Raw genomic sequence first — 21,011 nt, 5'->3', positions numbered from 1 at the left:
TACTCACTTTACTCCCTGCACCCCTGTGTGCAGATTCGGGCGCTACAGGTCCTGCTACTGAGGGTTGATAGTTTCCAGCAGATCTTCGGAGATTTACTAGTTAGCTGCTTGGCGGTTCGCAGCCTAGTGCATTCTCCCTCTATTTTATTTCCTTTCTGATTCAGTTATGTAGTAGTGGAGTAGACTTTCAGACTTGTAGTATTGTTTTAGATGCTCATGACTGGTGACACCCCGACGTTGGGCTGTGTTGGTTTTTAATTCCGCAAATTATACTGTTCACTGATATTTTGGGATTTTATTCCTGTTAAAGACTTAGTATTTATTATTTTAAATTGCTTAAGGTGAATTGGAAGTGTGTCGGCTGGCCTTGTCTACACGAGAGGCACCATTACGCCGGGTTCGGGTTTAGGGTCGTGACAAAAACCGCACCACAAGTGCCAATCAAATCCTCACGCCTCGCATCACGGGAAGATAACTCATAGATCTCCCCAGATCACTAATAAGCTCAATAACAATTGAATCAACACATGCCTCAACAATACAACACGGAGTCAACCAAGCCGACTCGATGTAGAACACACCTCCATATTGGCCTACTAATGAGCCCCTTATCAAGGAGTTCCTGAAGCTGCTCCTTCAACTCCTTTAACTCCGCCAGTGCCATACAATATGGTGCCCGACACCCAATCAATACCAAAATCAACAACCCTATCCGGCGACATGCCTGGAAGCAAGAAACACATCCGGAAAATCCCTCACCACTGGATCTGAATCAAGGTGGGAGTCTTTACACTGACATCCATCACAAAGGCCCAATAAGAAAGACAACCCTTCCCAGCCATCCGCTAGGTCTCCAAAAATGAAATCACCATATTGGGAACATAATCCGTCGAACCTCGCCACTCAATCCGTGGCATTCTCGGCACAACCAACGTTGTTGTCCTAACGCAACAACCTAGAATAACACGACACAGAGACAACCAGTCCATACCCAATATCACACCAAAATCTAGCATACTAAGCAACACGGATCCACTCGGGTCTCCAAACCTCGAATAGTTACCACACAAGACCGATATACGCGGTCCACAACCACGACCTAACCTGTTTATGAGGACTCCCAGTCTCCAAATCCATGCAGCACGCGAATCACCATATCCGATCCCAACTCCATTGTCCGAATATACAACACACCTCTAATACCAATCATTCCACGAGAGGTACTTCTATAATTCTTCTGTGCCACCAAGCAAACTCGAATATCAGCAGTCAATCCAACAAGAGAGTGATGTAATACTAATGAAGTATCCTCAACTCAAAAACATCGCCCTTCCTCAAATGTATACTCTCATCAAGCCATACAAGTTAGTAATATCATTTATCTAGTCATCTGAAGCTGTCCATGCTACCTAAGCATCTGTGACCTTCCTTTCAAAACTGAACCGTGACCTTACATATGCCAACCTCAATCCTACACAACATACCGCATATACCATACCATCCCAGGATAAACATGAGAACTTCATATCCCTTCCGTGCCACAAGCAACTACGTACTCAACTAGTCGAGAACTTTCCATTTGATCCCATCTAGAAGAAAATCACTATTCATCACATGCTCCTCACTCCAGTAGGAAATATACCTCTCTCACCGTAGTAGAAATCATCAAGAATTCTCCGAATTCCATTTGCACAAAACTAAACCGTCAGGGCTGAATCCTTCTAACTCAACCAAGCTATGCAGGTCAATAAACACAAAACCCAAGAGCATTGCAGCGAAACACCTATAGAAACTCATTACCTCGTAAGCACCCAAAGAACTAGTCATATCCTTACCATGCCGATCCGGCCTACTACCAAGCTATCCCATCTATCCGAGTTTACTTCTGACTTACCTTCAACTTGATACTCCTTCTTGCTATAACACCACAATTTCCTCAACCCAGACTCACCACACGAGACCCAAGCATAAAACCACACCGTCTAAGGCTCATAAGCCGCTGAATACTCTCTTAAGTATTCCCTAAAGCACCACATTAAAAATACCTACCCTGAAGGGACTTCCTACGAATCCAAAGCCATTACCTTTACATTCCTGATACTGATATATAGAATCTCATAATGATATAGAAATACTACGAGTCTTGACACCCTCCAATGCAAACCTCAGTTTCTAGCCAAATATACAACTTCGAAATCTCCAATTATTACATGTAAAATCTTGAACCCATTAGAACCATTTTCGAGAGTCATCCACTCTACTCAAACCGCAATTAGACCGATCAAACGGACCGGACGACCTGTGCTCCAATAGCACTCCCACACCGCAGAATGTAACCTCACCTTAATGCAACCAAGCAACTTCCTATTCTATGCACCGTACATCCTTTACCAATAACAACTCAAGTCATTCCACGATTCTCATACACCCATAAGACATAACATAACCTTTATTAAAATTTCCTTTACTCGAGCCATCCCCGGTCTCGATCTCCGTAAGCCATAACTAATTCACCAGTACGCCTCAAACTGGAACCAACATAGCACATAACCGCGCAATCAACTAATCAATAGCAGAATCCCCCACTTGGCTCGAAGCCATAGATCAAAACACACAATAACTCATAATGAATATACTCTATTACTGCCATAATACCATAGTGAGATTAAACTAAATCCTTCATAAGCTCGTGCAACACAAACCATCTAGTGCTTCAAATCTTCTGCAAATCTCGCATTCACCCTCGCACAGTCAAGCCTACTCTCTTAAGCGACCCAAATTTAAATTGCAACACATATACTCCACTGGTAAAGGAGATCTTCCAACAACAACATAAGGATCACATAAACTTCAGAACACTCCGCAGGAGATGGCCCACCTGCTTCGCTTCAAACTAACATCTCTTTATACCCTTCCACCGTTATAAACATTACGCAGTCCTTTAATCTTCCTGAGTCTGAATTTATATCACAACGTAAAATCTACTTCACTTCCCAACAAGGCAACATGAAAAGATCCTTCATCACACCCACAACTCGGGGCTATACATCAAATCACGATGGAAATCAAACACCAGATAGTTCTTGCTGCCCCAAAGTAAATCCTTCTCGTCCCATTCAATTCATATGAACACATCTCTCAGTCACATCACACTCATCACGTAGCTATCCAGTCTTCACTTCCCTTATTAGGGACACAATCGAACATATAGACCCAGAAACACACACTCGCGCAATCAACAGCTCAGGGCTCAAGCTATAGGCAAAATACGGCCTCAAATCTTCAAGACTGGCCCAACATCAACACACACAGATCACATCTCGCCCCTTGATCGGGGAATCACAAGATATCGATACACATCAGGTACTGAGCGCTCATGCGCGCATACGAATGCGTGGAAGGAATTCCAAGAGTTACATTTCAAGCTGAATCAAGGACGCACGATAAGAATTCAAGAATGTGGGATTTCCTAAAGGTCCTGTAGCCTCCCGAGGATAAGTACAGACATCTCCGTACCGATCCGCGAGACTCTACTAAACCTACTCATGACTCGTGAGACCTATGTAACCTAGGCTCTAATACTAACTTGTCACGACCCTAAAACTGACCCGGTCGTGATGGCGCCTATCGTGAAACTAGGCCAGCCGACACAACTCCCGAATTAACCATTTAATCAATAACAATCATTTTTAAGCCTTTAATTAATCAAATATCTCATAATGTAAGTCTAAATGAACAATGCGGAATAAATACACAAGGCCGACATCGGGGTATCACAAGTCACGAGAATCTACTAAGGTTTGAATACAACAAGAGTCTAAAAATGTACTAAATACAGTCTAAGGAAGACAAGAGGGAGAAAAGTAGTGCTGCGAACGTCGGGCAGCTACCTTGCTAACTCCAATGACTCTACCACTGAGCAATCAACACCCACTACCGGGTTCTGAAATACCTGAATCTGCACACAAGGTGCAGGGAGTAATGTGAGTACGCCAACTCAGTAAGTAATAAAAGTAAATGAAAGCTGAGCAGTAAGAAAACACGTAAGCCACATCATAACGCTACAGCAAATACAGTACATTTCCTAAATAGTACAGAAATCATTTATTTCATAAATCAAACTCAGTTTCAGTAAAAACCCTTTCCTTTTTGAAACATCTTCCAAAAGTTTCAAACGAGTGATAAAAATAATGAGTAAAAATGATAGAAACGTAAACAACCCCTCGGGCAAAACATGTACCATAAACCGCCCCTCGTGCATAATATCAACAGAACCATCCCCTCGGGCTACCTCACAAACACTCGTAATCAGCCGCTCGGGCATAACATGAATCAATAACCACCCCTCGGGCAACATAGATCAATAACAGCCCCTCGGGCTACAAGACATCACTCGCACTGGGTACCCGCGCTCACTGGGGGTGTACAGACCTTGGGAGGGGCCCCTTGCGGCCCAAGCGCAATAACAAGCCATCTCGTGGCTTAATCAAATAGGCTCTCAGCCTCATATCAATCACAAGCCACCTCGTGGCATAATAGTTCAGGCCTTCAGCCTCTCATATATCACAAATTAGTACCACATGCTACGGCGCACAGCCTGTTCCCATGATATCCTCACAACACAGGCCCTCAACCTCACTCAGTCAGATCTCACTCAAGCCCCTCGGACTGACAGTAAAACAAGTACTCGGCTCAAAATCATTTATGAAATCAAAAGGAGCGAATAAAACCGAGTTATGAAAACAGTAAGAACATAGCATGACTGAGTGTAAACATTAAACCAAAACAGTGAGGAAAAATAGCAGTAAAAGCCCCTAAGGGTCCAAACAATCGGCACAAGTCCCAGACATGGCATTTAGCCCCAAACACAATAATATTTTCCAAAATATAGCAAATTCAAATAGTTTATAAGTAAATACGCGACTTACAGTCGTACGGGACGGACCAAGTTACAATCCCCAACGGTGCACGACCCCACGCTCGTCTTCTAGCGTGTGTGTCACCTTAAAGTAGCACAACGATGTGAATCCGGAATTTCATACCCTCAGAACAGTATTTACAATCATTACTTACCTCTATCCGGTCCGATCTCTAGCCCGCGATGCCTTTTCCTCTCGAATCGGCCTCCGGATGCTCCAAATCTATCCAAAACAGATTTATACCATCAAATATATGCTAAGGGAACAAAGCCCACTCGAAAATATCCGATTTATACCAAAAATCTCAAAATTTGCCAAACCCGACCCCCGGGCCCATGTCTCAAAATCTGACAAAATTAACATCAATGGAACTCTTATCTTCCCACGAGTTAATGCATATCAAATACTTCAAAATCGGACCACAAATGACCCCTCAAATCCCTAGATTTAGGTCTCCAATTCCCAAGCCCTAACTTCTAATTTGTTAGGCTTAATTTCCACAAATTCCATGATTAATTAGGTAGAAATCACATTAGGATTGAGCTTTAGGTTCAAAAATCTTACCTCAAAGAAGTTCTCTTGAATTCCCTCTTCAATTTGCTCTTCCAAGTTCCAAAACCGACTCAAAATGGTGAAACTTAGACCCAAAATCGCGAAAATGGCCTTTTAAACATTCTGCCCAGCGATTTCAATTCTTCGCGAACGCGGTCAAAGCCTCGTGTTCGCGAAACACAAAATTCCGTTGACCAAAAAATCATCTTACGCGAACGCGAAGCATCAGCTTCCCACACCATCGCAAACGCGACTCCTAGCTCGCGAATGTGAAGCACAAACGAACCTGGACCCAGCTGCTCCCATCTACTCTACGCAAACGCGGGACCTGCATCGCATTCTCGATGCACACTGAGCTTCTCCCTTCGCGAACGCGGGACCAACATCGCGAATATGAAGGCTAAATTTCCTGCCTCACTACTCAATCCTTTCGCGAACGCAAATGCCCTCTCGCGTACGCGAAGGCCAAAACTGTGCAACACACACAACAGAAAATCTGCAACTTCTCAAACATGAATATGATCCGTTTAACCACCCGAAACTCACCCGAGGCCCTCGGCACCTCAACCAAACATGCAAACATATCCCATATCATCATTAAAACTTGTTCCAACCTTCGGAACGCTCAAAACAACATCAAAACACCAAGATCACATCGGATTTAAGCGTAGGAATTCCAAAAACTTCCAAATTCCGCTTTGGATCAAAAAGTCTATCAAACCTCGTCTTAATGACCTAAAATTTTACACACACATCAAAAATGACACAACGGACCTAATCCAACTTCTAGAATTCCATTTTGACTCCTATATCAAAATCTCACCTATCAACCGGAAATCGCCAAAATTCTAATTTCTCCAATTCAAGCCTAAATCTACTCCGGACCTCCAAAACACATTCTGATCATTCTACTAAGCCCCAAATCACCGAACGGATCTAACCAAATCATAAAAGTTCCAATCGGAGATCATATACTACCAAGTCAAAACTTGGTCAACCTTTTAATTTTAAGCTTCAAACTGAGAACTATTCTTCCAACTTTATTCCGATTATCCTGAAAACCAAAATCCAATGATTTACTTAAGTCATAATACATCACATGAGGCTAGTCATGCCCGAGAACTGGCGAGCAAAGTACTAAAGCTCAAAACGACCGGTCGGGTCGTTACATCAAGAAAAATCTCAAGCAACAGATGCTCTCAAGGTGTTTGTTAATGAGGTTGAAAGGCAGTTAGATAAAAAGGTGAAAATTATTAGGTCAGATATAGTTGGTGAATGTCATGGAAAATATAATGAATCAGGACAATGTCCAGGTCCATTTGCAAAGTTCCTTAAGGAATATGGCATATGTGCACAGTATACTATGCTAGGAACACCTCAACAAAATGGTGTTGTAGAAAGGTGTAGTCGAACACTTATGGATATGGTTAGAAGCATGATAAGTAATTCCTCATTACCCAAATGTGGATGTATTCTCTTAAAATCGTTGTATATTTATTAAACAGGGTTCCTAGTAAGGCAGTTCCAAAGACCCCTTTTGAATTGTGGACAAGAAGGAAACCTAGTTTAAGGCACTGCATGTTTGGGATTGCCCAGCAGAAGCTAGAGTTTATAATCCACAATAAAAGAAATTATATTCTCAAATAGTAAGTGGTTACTTTATTGGTTACCCAAAGAAATCTAAAGGTTATGTGTTTTACTATCCAAACCATAGTTCGAGAATTGTTGAAACCGGTAATGCAAGATTCATTGAGAATGGTGAAGTTAGTGGGAGTGTTGAAAAGCAAAGTGTGGAAATAAAAGAGGCGAGGGTCAATATTCTATTACCCACGAATGTGCCTACTTCCACACAAATATCAAATATTGTTCCAGTTGTTGAAGAACACTTTGACAACACCGAGAAACATTTGGATGAAACACTTCATGAAGAAACCTACTCACAAATATCTGACACAAATGAACCAAAAGAAATGCCATTAAGAAAATCTCAAAGAGTTAGAAAATCGGCTATTTCGTATGATTACGTGGTTTGTTTGCAAGAGTCAGATTTTGACATTGGTCTTAATAAGGATCCGGTTTCATTTTCACAATCCATAGAAAGTAATGAGTCTGACAAATGGATTGATGCCATGAAGGAAGAGTTAAAATCCATGGAATACAATAAAGTCTGTGATCTTGTCGAATTGCAGAAAGTTCTAAAAGAATCGGGTGTAGATGGATCTTTAAAACCAAACGTAATTCAAATGGAAATATTGAACGATACAAAGCCAGACTTTTTGCCAAGGGTTATACTCATAAAGGAGGCATTGATTATAAAGACACTTTTTCACCGGTCTCAAAGATAGAGTCGTTAAGAATTATTATGGCTTTGGTGGCTCATTATGATTTAGAGTTACACCAAATGGATGTGAAAACTGCCTTTCTTAATGGAGATCTCGAGGAGGAAGTTTATATGGACCAATCCGAGGGTTTCGAAACTAAAGGAAAAAGGTCAAATGGTGTGTAAACTGAAGAAGTCAATATATGGACTTAAACAAGCCACACGAGAATGGTATATAAAGTTTAATGATACCATAACATCTTTTGGATTTGTGAAAAATACCATTGATCGGTGCATACCAAAAGATCAGTGGGAGCAAGTTTATATTTTTAGTCCTATATGTTGACGATATTTTACTTGCTGCTAATGATTTAGGCATATTGCGTGAGACAAAAGACTTTCTCTCTAAGAATTTTGAGATGAAAGATATGGGTGAGGCATCCTATGTGATAGGAATAGCAATATTCCGTGATACATCACAAGGATTATTGGGATTGTCTCAGAAAGGATATATCGAAAGAGTTCTAAAGAGATTTAACATGAACAATTGTTCAGCATGAATTGTTCCAATTCAAAAAGGGGACAAATTTAGTCTAATGCAATGCCCCAAGAATGATGTAGAATGAAAAGAAATGGAATCAATTCCTTACTCTTCTATTGTTGATAATCTGATGTATGCTCAGACTTGCACAAGACCGGATATTAGTTTTGCGGCCGGAATACTGGAAAGCTGCAAAGAAAGTTTTGAGGTACCTAAAAGGAACGAAGGATTACATGCTCATGTATAGGAGGTCCAAGCATTTGGAAGTTGTTGGATACTCGGATCCAGATTTCGCTGGATGTATTGACACTAGAAAGTCTACGTTTGGTTATTTGTTCCAATTAGCTGAAGGAGCAATATCGTGGAAGAGTACCAAACAGTCTGTCATTGCTACATCCACGATGGAAGCAGAATTTGTGGCATGTTTTGAAGCCACAATTCATGCATTATGGCTGCGAAACTTTATTTCAGTACTTGGGGTTGTTGACACCATTACCAAGCCGCTTAAAATTTACTGTAATAATCCTGCAGTAGTATTCCTCTCGAAGAACGATAAGTACTCCAAAGGTGCTACCGTCAAGGAGGAAGTTCAGAAACAAAGAGCGTCACTTGAGCATATTAGAACAGATCTCATGATTGCAGATCTGTTAACGGAAGGTTTACAGCCAAAGATATTTAAAGAACATGTACATAGAACGTATCTTGGCTGTATTTATGACTGATGCATTTATGATGGTTTGACACTCTAAGCTCATTTATGTGTTTCTGATATACATTAATAATTTCCTGTTTCTCATAATGGTGCACACATTATTGTTTTGAGATATTACGGGATAAGTCTTAATGAGACATTATTGTGGACCATAATATTTTATAGCTTATGGACTTGGTACGGTGAGTTGACAATGTTGTAGTATATGGAAGGGAGTATGTAGACAAATTATATATAACCGCCATAACTCACATTTAGTATTTTATCGTATTATGGTATTTATGATGGACGTTATAGAAGAGATTTGTTTATGCGCAACTAATGTTTATATTGTTAAGTATTAATATTATGTGATATTGGGCCAAGTGGGAGAATGTAAGTTATTTTTTCCTACGTGTATGTGGCCCAATAGGTTTAAGGCTAATAATTAATATTTAATTAATGATCAAATCTCATCCGTCCGATCGGTTACTTGATGGACGTACTAGATTAAGTGAGAACCTCCATAAATTGGTCCTCTCCCCACCCATTAGGGTTACCGTATTTTATTTTCTCTCTTCCACCGTTAAAGATGGAAGTAACGAAAGCTAGGACAAGGGGCGAGAAACTATTTTCAACTAACGCTTCCGTTTCACAATGATGGCTTACGATTCAAGTATATTTTATGTAACGATTTTGTTTAAGATTATCATGTTCAAGTTCCTGGTACACAATTAAAGTTTACGTTTACAGGCCAAGCTAAAAATCTAGTTGTCTAATCGATGTTAATGTGTAGAATCAAAGAAGAAACTAATAATTAGGGATGGCAATGAGGCGGGGCGGATGCGGGGCGGGGCGGATTTGAACGTTAGCGGGGCGGTGCGGGTTTGAGACTTTGCGGTTGCGGGGGGCGGGTTCAATTTTTAAATTAAAAAAATAATGCGGGGCGGGGCGGGGCGGGTTGCGGGTGGGGATTTAATTTTAACTGTCAGTTAAGGCGAAACTGCCGCTTAACTGTCTCTTCTTCTTCTTTCCCATTTTTAACTTCCACGTAAAAAATAAAATAATAAAAAAGAAAGAGAAAATATTACTTCTCTGTACATAACACAGATTTTTTCCACTTTCATATTCATTATATATTATATATAAATATTTATACACGGTTTTATGCAATTTGATTACTGTTAATCTCATCTTCTCCTTCAACAAGATTTTTAGTAAGTCGGTCTGTATTATTATTTTTTGGGTGTTTTTATTTCATATTCTTTTGCATTTGGTTTTATTAAAATCATGTGGGAAAGTTTATTATACAATTTTATTAAAAAATTGTGGGGCAGAGCGGGGCGGGTGCACGCGGGTGGAGTGCGGAGCGAGTGAATGCGGGTTTAAATACTATGCGGGACGGGGCGGGACGGGTTTAAACTACACGGGTTCAGACAGAACCCGCCCCGCACCCGCACCGCCTGCCAGTAATAATAGTACTACCAAAGTAAAAAGAAAAATTTGAAATAAAGAAACTTTTGAGGGCGAAGTAAGAATACCACAACAATATGGGGTTAAAATGAAAAAGAAAGAAAGAAAGAAGAAACGAAAAGAACTTGTGTCAAACTGAAGACAGCCTCAAACTTTCACCGACGAGACCCTCTTTGTTCTGTCTTGTTGGGTAATAGAAGTGCTGCTGCCTACACGAAGAGCTATGCAGATATTTTGCTTTTCCTCCTTATTTCAATTCTAATTTCTAAGTGTTCCAAGATAGTGTTGTTAGTTCATCGCAGGTACTTGCCAAAATCACATCTCTCTCCCTCTGGTTTTCTCCACTTACGGTTTGGTTCTTGCATTTCATCTACCATTTTTTATAAAGTTGAAAGATTTAGATTTTTACGGAGTAAATGTGATATTGGCTCTTTTCTGCGGAGAATTTGGTATTTGGGGTTCACAACACTTTTCATTTCGCTGATGATTTTTGTTTTAATTTGCCCCTCATGATTGCTTTAAGTTCTAAAAGCAATAGATTTGGCCAATTTTGGACTGGAATGCCTTTGGAAATCTTTGAAGAAGATCAAGCTTTACTAATGACTTATTTATTCTCGATATTAGCACTTATGTTAAAGTGTTTCAAAAAACTTTATATTGGGAAGTGAAAGATGTAGGAATTGTTGGAGAGTAACAGCAGAAGATCATGTCTGAATGCGTGTACTATAAGAATGCTAGACATATGATATTAATGATTTCAGCAACCAAAAAGACAAGAAAAATAGGATTTTAACTATGCATGATCAGTTCTGGTTGGAATATTTTGGCTATCCAAATCAAACATAAACTGAATCACATCCCTAAGATAGTTTGCATATTTAATTAGTCTGCTGCACTGAGTTTGACACAAACATTATTATAGAAGATAATTTACCATCTTTTCCTCTTATTGCACTGTAAGCCTGATTTCAGTTGTCTCAAATAGCTTGAACTCTCCTTTGAACTGACTTGTCTTGACTTGAATTGTTCATGTTAGATGCTCTTATTACAGTGTAAGCTTTACTTCAGCATCTGCTGGTTTTTTCCTTGGTGTGGCCATACACCATTCTGATAATGCAGCCAGATGGGAATTAAAAGCTCATGTTTATTATTAAACGATTTTTTGTTCTAATTGTTGGATGTTGATGACCTTTCGTGTTGCTGATTACATATTTTTAAACTTGTAGCTGATGCAGCCTTGCTGCATGGCTGTCGAGCAAACCATCTCACCATTTTGTGTTCATATTGTAATAAGGTTGCACCTTGCACACATTTTCCTTAATTCGTTTGTGCTTTATCTCTAATTCGTTAATGCGTTAAATGTTCTTGATCTCATTAAGAAGGGAAGGTTCTCTTATTGCCATACTTCCTTGTTCTTAGTCGGGATGCTCCTTGAATATGGTATTCTTATCGAAATGCATCTGTAACTGATGAGGAATCTGTCTCTTTTGTGTCCTTTTTAGTTATTATAGCGTATCTTGTGCCTGTTGATCAAGAGTTCCACCTCATATTTAATTTGTTTATCTTCCTTTAATAGTTAGTTGCAGACGCTTTAGTAGCCCAGGGAAAACGATGGTTGTCGCTATTGGTGCTCCTCCCTTTGTTTTTCTACCTTCATCACCGTTCGCTGCCTCGAGGAACTTAAAGAAGCAACGTAACACCATCTTCAATTTGAACATTGGTCTTCAAAGTAGTCATACCGAGCACAGGTGTATCACTATTAGCAACATCAAATGTTCTGCCTCCTCCTCCTCCACATCCGCCATTGTTTCAAAGGAGGAAGAACCATTACCACTTGAGGTGAATGAGATTAAGACAATGTGCAAAACTTGGGTATGGAGAGGTTACAACATAAATTACTTGGTTTATCAAGCGCGCAACGAGAACACTTGTCGCCCTTCCCTACTCCTAGTTCATGGTTTTGGTGCCTCTATCGCCCATTGGCGCAGGAACATTGCGACGCTCGCTCAAAACTACACAGTGTATGCTATTGACCTCCTTGGCTTTGGTGCTTCTGACAAGCCATCAGGATTTGAATATAACATGGAATCTTGGGCTCAGTTAATATTGGATTTTGCGAATCAAATTATTCAAAGACCAACTGTATTGGTAGGGAACTCTGTTGGAAGCCTTGCTTGTGTAATAGCTGCTGCAGATCCTTCCCAAACATCCATTCAAGGACTTGTTTTGTTGAACTGTGCTGGAGGCATGAATAATAAGGCAATTGTCGATGATTGGAGGATTAAGTTATTATTGCCCTTACTCTGGCTTGTTGACTTCTTATTGAACCAAAGATCAGTTGCTTCTGCAATCTTTAATCGGGTCAAACAAAGAGAAAATCTAAAGAATATCTTGTTGTCTGTCTATGGAAATAAGGAGTTTGTGGACGAAGATCTGGTGGAGATTATCAAGGGACCAGCTGATGATGAAGGCGCGCTCGATGCTTTTGTATCCATTGTGACAGGTCCTCCAGGGCCAAATCCAGTGCAGTTGATCCCAAATCTTACACTCCCTATCCTTGTCTTATGGGGTGATCAAGATCCATTTACCCCAGTTGATGGCCCTGTTGGTAAATACTTCTCATCCTTACCTTCTCAAAAACCAAATGTGAGTCTGTTTCTTTTGGAAGGAGTCGGACATTGTCCTCATGATGACCGACCTGATCTTGTCCATGAAAAGCTGCTTCCTTGGCTAAGCCATTTGCCAGTGGTAGAAAACGTAGTTACATGATTATCTTAATCCTTCTGTGAATGAGATCATAAGTGTATGGTATACTTAATTTCATTGATCTTCATGTACAGAGGATATTGATTTGTAAATCATGTTACAAAAGAATATATTTGTTTGAGCAAATGTATACAGAAGTTTGTGGAATCTTGTTGTAGTTCACATTGATAGCTGTTCATTTATGTTCCTAAAAGGTTTTTCAATCTATAACCAATTCGGCATTCCATTTTGACATTGGTTATTATTATATGTGAAACTATATATAATATATTCAGCAGCACATACCAAAACCTATGTATGGAGCGTTCGGACTCCGAAAACCTTTTACGAATTGTGTATGTTATCGGAAGGTTTCTTTTGTTTCTTTTCATTTTTCTTGAGCCGAGGGTCTATCGGAAACAACTTCTCTACCTTCCCAAGGTAAGGGTAAGATCTGCGTTTACACTACCCTCCCCAAGACCCCACTTGTGGGATTTCATTGGGTTGTTGTTATATGCTATCAGAAGGCTTTTAGCAAGCAACAACACAACTTTTTATTCTCTTATTTGCAATCATCATTAAATTCAACAATGCATTACTTCACACTTTCAAAGAGTTTTCGTTAAATACATACCAAGGAAGTTGCATAAATCACAAGAAATTAAACCACCACAAACATTTTCTCTCTAGTAATAAGGAATTTGCTGTCAATTATGAGACTTTATGTGATGATTTTTCTTCTATTGACTATCTGATACATAGCTACTAAAGCTTTCACTTCTTAGAGACATGTTATCTTGAAAACTATTACCGCAAATCACATCACTCCTTGTGCTTCTTAGTTGGTCAAGTACTGTTGCTACCTCTTTCATATATGGCCTTTCTCTTGAGTTAAACTTTAAGCATCTTTTGGCAAGCTTGGCTACAGCAAGAATAACCTCCTCATTCACAAGTTCAACAATTTCAGGATCTACAATGTCAAGTATACGACCTTGTTTTAACGATGACTCGAAACACATTACTAGACCTTGATCGTAGTTATTTGTGTCTAAAGATACAGCTTTTTGGCTTGTTAAAAGCTCCGCCAGAACGACATCAAATGCATAGACATCACTTTTCTCACTAAGTTGACCTGATCGAAAGTATTCAGGGTCCAAATAACCAAATGTACCTCCAACTAGAGTCGTTAAGTGAGTCTTGTCGATAGGTACTAACCTTGAAATACCAAAATCAGATATCACAGCTCTAAAATTCTCGTCCAATAGTATGTTGCTTGATTTGATATCTCTGTGGAAAATTGCATTAGAAGCATATGAGTGCAAGTAAGAAAGCGCCCCTGCAACTTCTGCAGCAACTCGCAATCGATGCTCCCAAGTTAGTCCTATTGCTGTTGATGTGGTTGAGCAACTTGGACTACAATTTCTATGTATATGAGATGCTAATGTGCCATTTGAGATATATTCATAAACTAAGAGCGGAACATGAGTCTCTAAACAACAACCTAATATTTTGACTATGTGCCTGTGACTTAATTGGGAGAGAATGAGAATTTCGTTAATGAACTGATCAACCTGATTTTCATCCACTATGTTGGATTTCTTCACAGCCACAATACTTCCATCTACTAACATTCCTTTATAGACAGTTCCAAGCCCTCCCCTACCTAGAATTCGACGTTCGTTGAAGTTGTCTGTTGCTTTTTCCAACTCCTCTTTTATGAAAAGTTTCAATCCTGGCAAAGTGTTACCATTACTAGTTTGTCCACTTAAAGAGATCCGTTGTTGCAACAAAAGTCCGCCATTCCTCTTGAAAAACCTTTGTTTAGTTTTCATCTCTTTTCTTTTTTGAAGTCGTCGATATAGCCAAAGACAAACAGCCAGTAGGATCAGAGAACTACTTGCTGCTACAATACCTGTTTGTTTGCAGAACAAATTTGACAAAAAGAAAAAGAAAAGAACATGACTCATTTTGGAAATCCTAGAATATGGTAATAAACAGAATAAGGGATTACAACAATGAAAAAAATGTGAACACTCAGCTGTTTATATAGGAAATTTGAGGTGTAAGCTGAGTACCTATGTAGAGCTGTTTACTGAGCATGCGTCTCTCGCTATTTGGCTCACAAAAGAAGCTTCCAGATGTATTAATGCACTGAGTATTATTTGGACAACGTTTTCCAATTGGAGTTGCACACTCATTGATATCTGTAGAACAACAAAACAAAGAAAGCACTTGAGAAAAAAATAACAAATACATGTTTTTTTTGTTCCTGTCTTTTTCTTCACAGATAAGTGAAACCTATGTTGCTCGGACTCTCCGAAAATGTCGATGGGTGCATGCCGGATCCTCAAAAAGTAGTGCATTTTTGGAGGATCGACACAGGTGCGGTAGCTGTTTTGGAGAGTCCGTGCAACATAGAGTGAAACAAGGGACTTAGTCATTTTCAAACCTTCGCATCCAATAGGGAGGTAAGGATTGCCTTGAAAACCAGGAGAGCAACCGCATCTGTATCCACCGGCTTCTCTGGCAGATTCGTTGATACACTGACTATGTTTTCCACAAGCATATTTTGGGCTTTTGATGGCATGGTTACAACTAACATTCCCAATTACCCAATCCAGGGTCCATTCAGCTGCAAAATAGTAATCTATATTGCAGTTGGAAGTTGAATACTTACCTAGCAATTCAGTGAAGTTAGAAAAACCTTTGTCCACAAATAAAATATAGCTGTAATTGCTAGATGCCCATGTTGTTTGCTGTGTATTCATGGTTTGTATTGAGGCTGTGAAACTTTTTGGTACTTTTGAGAAAGCAGTTTCACAACAGCCATTACTTCCTGTGCAATGTGTCGACGATGATGAAGAAGAAGCTGCTCTGTAACCACCATTAGTACCATCATCAGCAATATTGCAAAGAGAGGCACATCCACTTACAATGTCTCCATTATCTTCATCTTTGGCATAGCAAACATATCACATCCGATTCCTACCAACTTATTCTGAGTTGGTGAAATGCTAAAATACGGATCGTCATTAGATCCGTATCCACTTTCATCCCCATATACGTTTTGTCCAGAGGATCTGTTATAAGGAACAGGTACGAAATTCACTAGTCTTGATAGAGTTCGTTGAGATATGTGATACCGATTCATTAAGCCAAGGCAGGTAGGCAATCTTGTCGTCGTTGCACATAATTTCAAATGGCTTGTCAAAGTAACACTTTCTCCCTATTCCAAATGGATAAGGAATGGTCAAGTTGCCACATTTTTCTGCGCAGTGAGGCTTTGGTAATGAAACTTCATTTTCTTGAAAAAGCAACTCAAAAAGATAGAATGGCCAAATTGGAATGCACTGCATCTGCTTCTTTACCAATTGCATATTAATTCCCACGTCTTTGTTTGTATAAATATTGCCTTTTGGTCGAAACATGTGCAAATTAAGTTGGGCGCCAGCTTGTATTGATTACTGGTTTATAGACCTGAGGTTACTAAGCAATTACTAAAACCAGTTTATAGTTGCTTTTTAAAAAAAAAAACAAAATTAGGAAGTAAAGCTACAAAAAGCTTGCGCACAAAGGAGCAGCTCACATCCACAAACTAAAAGAGAAAAGAGAGAATAAAGGAGCTATACAAGACTTTACAGGGTAGAAACCATGATGTTAAGCCACCATTTTTAGGCTAATTGGTATGTAGGGTTTGGATTTTATAAAATAAAATGATTTGATTTTGTTCTTTTAGTTATCTAGTTTTGCTTTTTCTGATGTTTGTTCAGGTTTAATATTGGAAAGTAATTAAGGGCATGTTCTCTGTCTAATCATTCTCCAAAACGTGGTTATTATAAAATGGAGCATTTCCAATTTTAAAACCTAGACCTGTTAATTAAATCGTGGTATTTACTTTATGTGTTCAATTCGCATATCATGGCATTGCTCTTTCCATAGTGATGAGCATCTTTCATTTATTTATTTGTTTATTTATTTTTCTTTGTGGGTGGGTTCCTGCTTTGAGCTCATAAATGGCTAACTGGTATTTTATCTCCAGAAGCAACGCTGCTTTAGTTCTAAGGTAAGAAAATCGTGCTTTTAGCCTTTTTCCTCTGCTTTTGAGTATGAGTTGCTCCAACTTCCTAAGAGGCCTAGTTTTAGAAAATCAACATATGTGCACACAAAATTACACTTGTTGATATATGTTTGACTAAAAATATAAATTTTGATTAAACTAATTAGATGTGTATTATGAGGGGTTAATCTTAGTTAGTAATAATAACCTCAGATCTATAATGATTAATGAGAATAAAGAAGAGCAACGCTAATAGAAGATCAAATGCAAGGAGTATTTAATGTTTTAAGAACATTAATGAGAAATAGATAAAAAGCAATAAATGACAATAAATGGTACTAAAGTAAATAAAAAGAATGTTTAACCCAATATTAAATAAGGTGGATGATTCCTCCTTCTGACAATGATGGATAATAGATAAAGATCACAATATAAGGACCCTTCTCAGATCTGGTGGAAAATGTGTAGAATAATAGAAGATCGAATCTCTTTAGAAAGGTAATATTTGTATTCTATCTAGAGAGAAAGTCTGCTTTTTATATAGTGTTCTTATCAGAGAATATTACATGCCTATCACTTGATCTCTCTTTCTATTTATAAGGGACATACTTCCAATTACCCCTAAAAGTACAAATAGAGAGAATATTCAATGGAATATTCCCTAAAAAGTCCTGTGTCACGACCCAAAATCCACTGAGAGTCGTGGTGGCGCCGGACACCGCTGTCAAGCAAGCTAACCAAAATACTTAATTAAATTCCAAGTTTTGTATTGTCTAGAATCATTTTTTTTTCTTTATACATTAAATAACGAATAATAAAATTTACAGAAACAACCGCGAAGTCTTTAACAAAACTTAACGTTTAATAATCCAAAAATCCTCCCAGAACCCGGTGTCACAAGTGCATGAGCAATTTCTAAGGAATAATGTAATACAACAATCGTCCGGAATACAATATTGGACAGAAATAAATACAGAAAACTGAAAGAGACTCTGCTGGCTGCGAATCGCCTCGAGAAGTGCAGCTCACCTAAGTCTTCGTATCATCCGTGCTGCTACGCCCAGTAGGACACTAGAGATGCATATGCCTGTGAAACAAAAATGCACAGAAGTGTAGTATGAGTACGAACACAACGTGTACCCAATGAGTATCCCGTCTAAACTCGAAGAAGTAGAGACGAGATGGTCGACTTCGGCACTTACTAATGGTCCAATGATGGTATATCCATAGTATATTAATTCGTGAATTTTTTTTAACATGATTATAATTCAATGGGATGAAGCAAATAAACAATTCTTTCTTTTATAGGAAATCATTCCTTTTCATGATTTATGCGTATATTCTTAAGCCAGAAAGAGGCAGCAACAACTTCAATAAGTTTCAAGGCAAGCAATACAAGCTTGCGCAAATCATGCCGAGGTCGACGGCCCGCTCCAACAGAAATGTAAACTGTGCACTGCCGAGGGTCGAACGGCGCGAACCATAGATGCATCTATTCCCCCGCTCGCGAACTATCCATGCGACGCGGTCAACATAAATTAAACAATCACCCTGCTTGCGAATCATGCATGCGACGCAGGTACACATAGAAATACATGCTCTGATAGCCAATTAAGAATTTATCGGGGAATATTTATTCAAATAAAAGCCTTTCTCTTTTAACAATTTAAGAAAAGAAGTTTAATCCTTTTTGAAATTTATTTATTAATTCGATGTGGTTTAAGCAATTCGAGCTGTCAATAAGTTACAGTTAATCCAAGTATAGCATGCTTTTGGGTCCTATACTACCCGGACAATAGCATAATAGTAGCTATGCACGGACTCTCTTCACCTCGTGCGTGCGTAGCCCCCACAAATAGGAACACATAACCAATTAATTCGCCTATGGGGACAATTCCCTCTTACAAGGTTAGAAAGGAGACTCACCTCGCTCCGAAGGTGCATAACCAGCATTCCACGCCCTTCCGAAGACTCGAATCGATGCACAACGCTCCAAAACTAGCCAATAATTATGTAAATCCATTAATATATGCTAAGGTACTTATTATAATCCAATTTATAACAATTCCTAACCCCGATCGAAAAGTTGACAAAAATGCCCTCGGGCCCACGTGCCCGGAATCCAAAAATTTTCGAAGATAAAGATTACCCATGGCCTCACGAACTTAAATATATGATTTTCTCTAAATTCCATACCAAAAATCGTGGTCAAAATCCAAAAATACTAGTTTTCTAGGTTTTCCCTCAAACCTCAAATTTTCTACAATTTTCCAAGTCTAAATCCATATATAAACCTTGTATATACTCAAAACTAGTAGAAATCACTTACCTCATGCTTGGTAATGAAAATGACACTCCAAAGTTGCTCCAAAATCGGCTCCTATGGAAGAAATAAAGTGAAAATGAGCCAAACTTCGATTTTTAAAGAAACCTCTCTGCGTCCAGCAATTTTCGCATCTGCGGAAATTTGACCGCATCTGCGAAAAATTTCCGCATCGGCGGTTATGACAGCAACCAGCACTTTCCTCGACACGGAAATGAGCATAACTCCCTCATACGATGTCCAAATTCGACGATTTTTTTTGCTTTGGCTCCGGAATTACGATGCGGACCTAATGGCTCAATAAAAACTTAATTTGGAGCTCATTTGCTTAATATGGCACCCCTTTATGTCCAAAGAAACGACGTTGAAACATCAAATAAGAGCGCGATACAACCCGAAACCCACCCGAGGCCCCCGGGACCCCGACCAATCATACCAACCAGTCCCAAAACACATTACGGACTTGCTCGAGGCCTCAAATCACATCAAACAACACTAAAATCATGAATCAACACCTAATCCAAGCTTTATGAACTTTAGAACTTCCAACTTCTACTTTTGATGCTTAAACCTATCAAATCATGTCCGATTGACCTCAAGTTTTGCACACAAGTCATATTCGACATTATGGACCTACTCCAACTTTCGGAATCGGATTCCGACCCCGATATCAAAAAGTCCACTTCCGGTCAAACTTCTCAAAAACCTTCAAATTTCTATCTTTAGCCAAATGGCTCCAAAATGACCTACGGACCTCCGAATTCACTTCCGATCGCGCTCCCAACTCCAGAATCACCATACGGAGCTGCTCCCGGACTCGGAATCCCAAACGGACATCGATATCACTGAAATGCACTTCAACCCATACTTATGAAATTTCTTTCAAAATGCTACTTTCCACAATAGGCGCTAAAACGCTCCCGGGTCATCCAAAACCCGATCGGGCATACGCCCAAGCCCGAAATCATTATACGAATCTGTTGGAACCTTCGGATCCCGATTTCGAGGTCGTTTACTCAAAATTCCAATCCTAGTTAATTCTTTAAACTTAAGGCTTTCGAAATGAGAATTCTCTTTCCAAATCAACTCTGAACTTCCCGAAACTTAATTCCGACCACGCGTACAAGTCATAATACCTGAAATGAAGCTGTTTATGGCCTCAGACTGCTGAACGACGTGCTAGAGCTCAAAACGACCGGTCGGGTCGTTACATTCTCTCCCACTTAAACATACGTTCGTCCTCGAACATGCTGAGAACTACACTGAAGTAGTCTGAAATCACTGTTTAACTTCTCATGCACCTTCCCGTGCTACCACAACTCACTTGAGCACATCAGCTCGATCAATTCTGAAGATATTCCCTTTTATTCAAGCAAATAAGCCTTACGAG

The 21,011-nt window shown here is 39.4% G+C and overlaps 2 protein-coding genes across 3 annotated transcripts; one reads left to right on the top strand and one right to left on the bottom strand.

Annotated features, from left to right (window-relative positions):
* Nucleotides 1-10,617: 10,617 nt before the first annotated feature.
* Nucleotides 10,618-13,440, top strand: LOC109242008 (pheophytinase, chloroplastic). Of its 2 annotated transcripts, XM_019408835.1 has the most exons (3): nucleotides 10,618-10,798; nucleotides 11,723-11,790; nucleotides 12,073-13,440. In XM_019408835.1, exon 3 carries the CDS (start codon nucleotides 12,108-12,110, stop codon nucleotides 13,263-13,265), a length of 1,158 nt encoding a protein of 385 aa, XP_019264380.1. In that variant the 5' UTR covers nucleotides 10,618-10,798; nucleotides 11,723-11,790; nucleotides 12,073-12,107; the 3' UTR covers nucleotides 13,266-13,440. The 2 variants fall into 2 exon arrangements, with proteins under 2 accessions (XP_019264380.1, XP_019264379.1); XM_019408834.1 differs by lacking the exon at nucleotides 11,723-11,790 and having other exon boundaries at nucleotides 10,619-10,798.
* A 404-nt stretch (nucleotides 13,441-13,844) lies between these two features.
* Nucleotides 13,845-16,710, bottom strand: LOC109242007 (wall-associated receptor kinase 5-like). Its single transcript, XM_019408833.1, has 3 exons — nucleotides 15,691-16,710; nucleotides 15,317-15,445; nucleotides 13,845-15,153 (listed from the first exon to the last, which is right to left on the bottom strand). The coding sequence occupies exons 1-3, from the start codon at nucleotides 16,007-16,009 to the stop codon at nucleotides 13,982-13,984; spliced, it is 1,620 nt and encodes a 539-aa protein (XP_019264378.1). The 5' UTR covers nucleotides 16,010-16,710; the 3' UTR covers nucleotides 13,845-13,981.
* Between the last annotated feature and the right edge of the window lie 4,301 nt (nucleotides 16,711-21,011).

Source organism: Nicotiana attenuata, unplaced genomic scaffold (assembly GCF_001879085.1).
Source record: "Nicotiana attenuata strain UT unplaced genomic scaffold, NIATTr2, whole genome shotgun sequence".
Taxonomy (NCBI): domain Eukaryota; kingdom Viridiplantae; phylum Streptophyta; class Magnoliopsida; order Solanales; family Solanaceae; genus Nicotiana; species Nicotiana attenuata.
This window is presented reverse-complemented; position numbering and strand designations above follow the sequence as displayed.

Coding starts and splice junctions, on each gene's coding strand:
- LOC109242008 (XM_019408835.1), top strand. CDS start 12,108: ATGGTTGTCGCTATTGGTGCTCCTCCCTTTGTTTTTCTACCTTCATCA.
- LOC109242007 (XM_019408833.1), bottom strand. CDS start 16,009: ATGAATACACAGCAAACAACATGGGCATCTAGCAATTACAGCTATATT. Junction 15,446..15,690: donor CCTCCCTATTGGATGCGAAG/GTTTGAAAATGA, acceptor GTTGTTCTACAG/ATATCAATGAGTGTGCAACT. Junction 15,154..15,316: donor CAGTAAACAGCTCTACATAG/GTACTCAGCTTA, acceptor GCAAACAAACAG/GTATTGTAGCAGCAAGTAGT.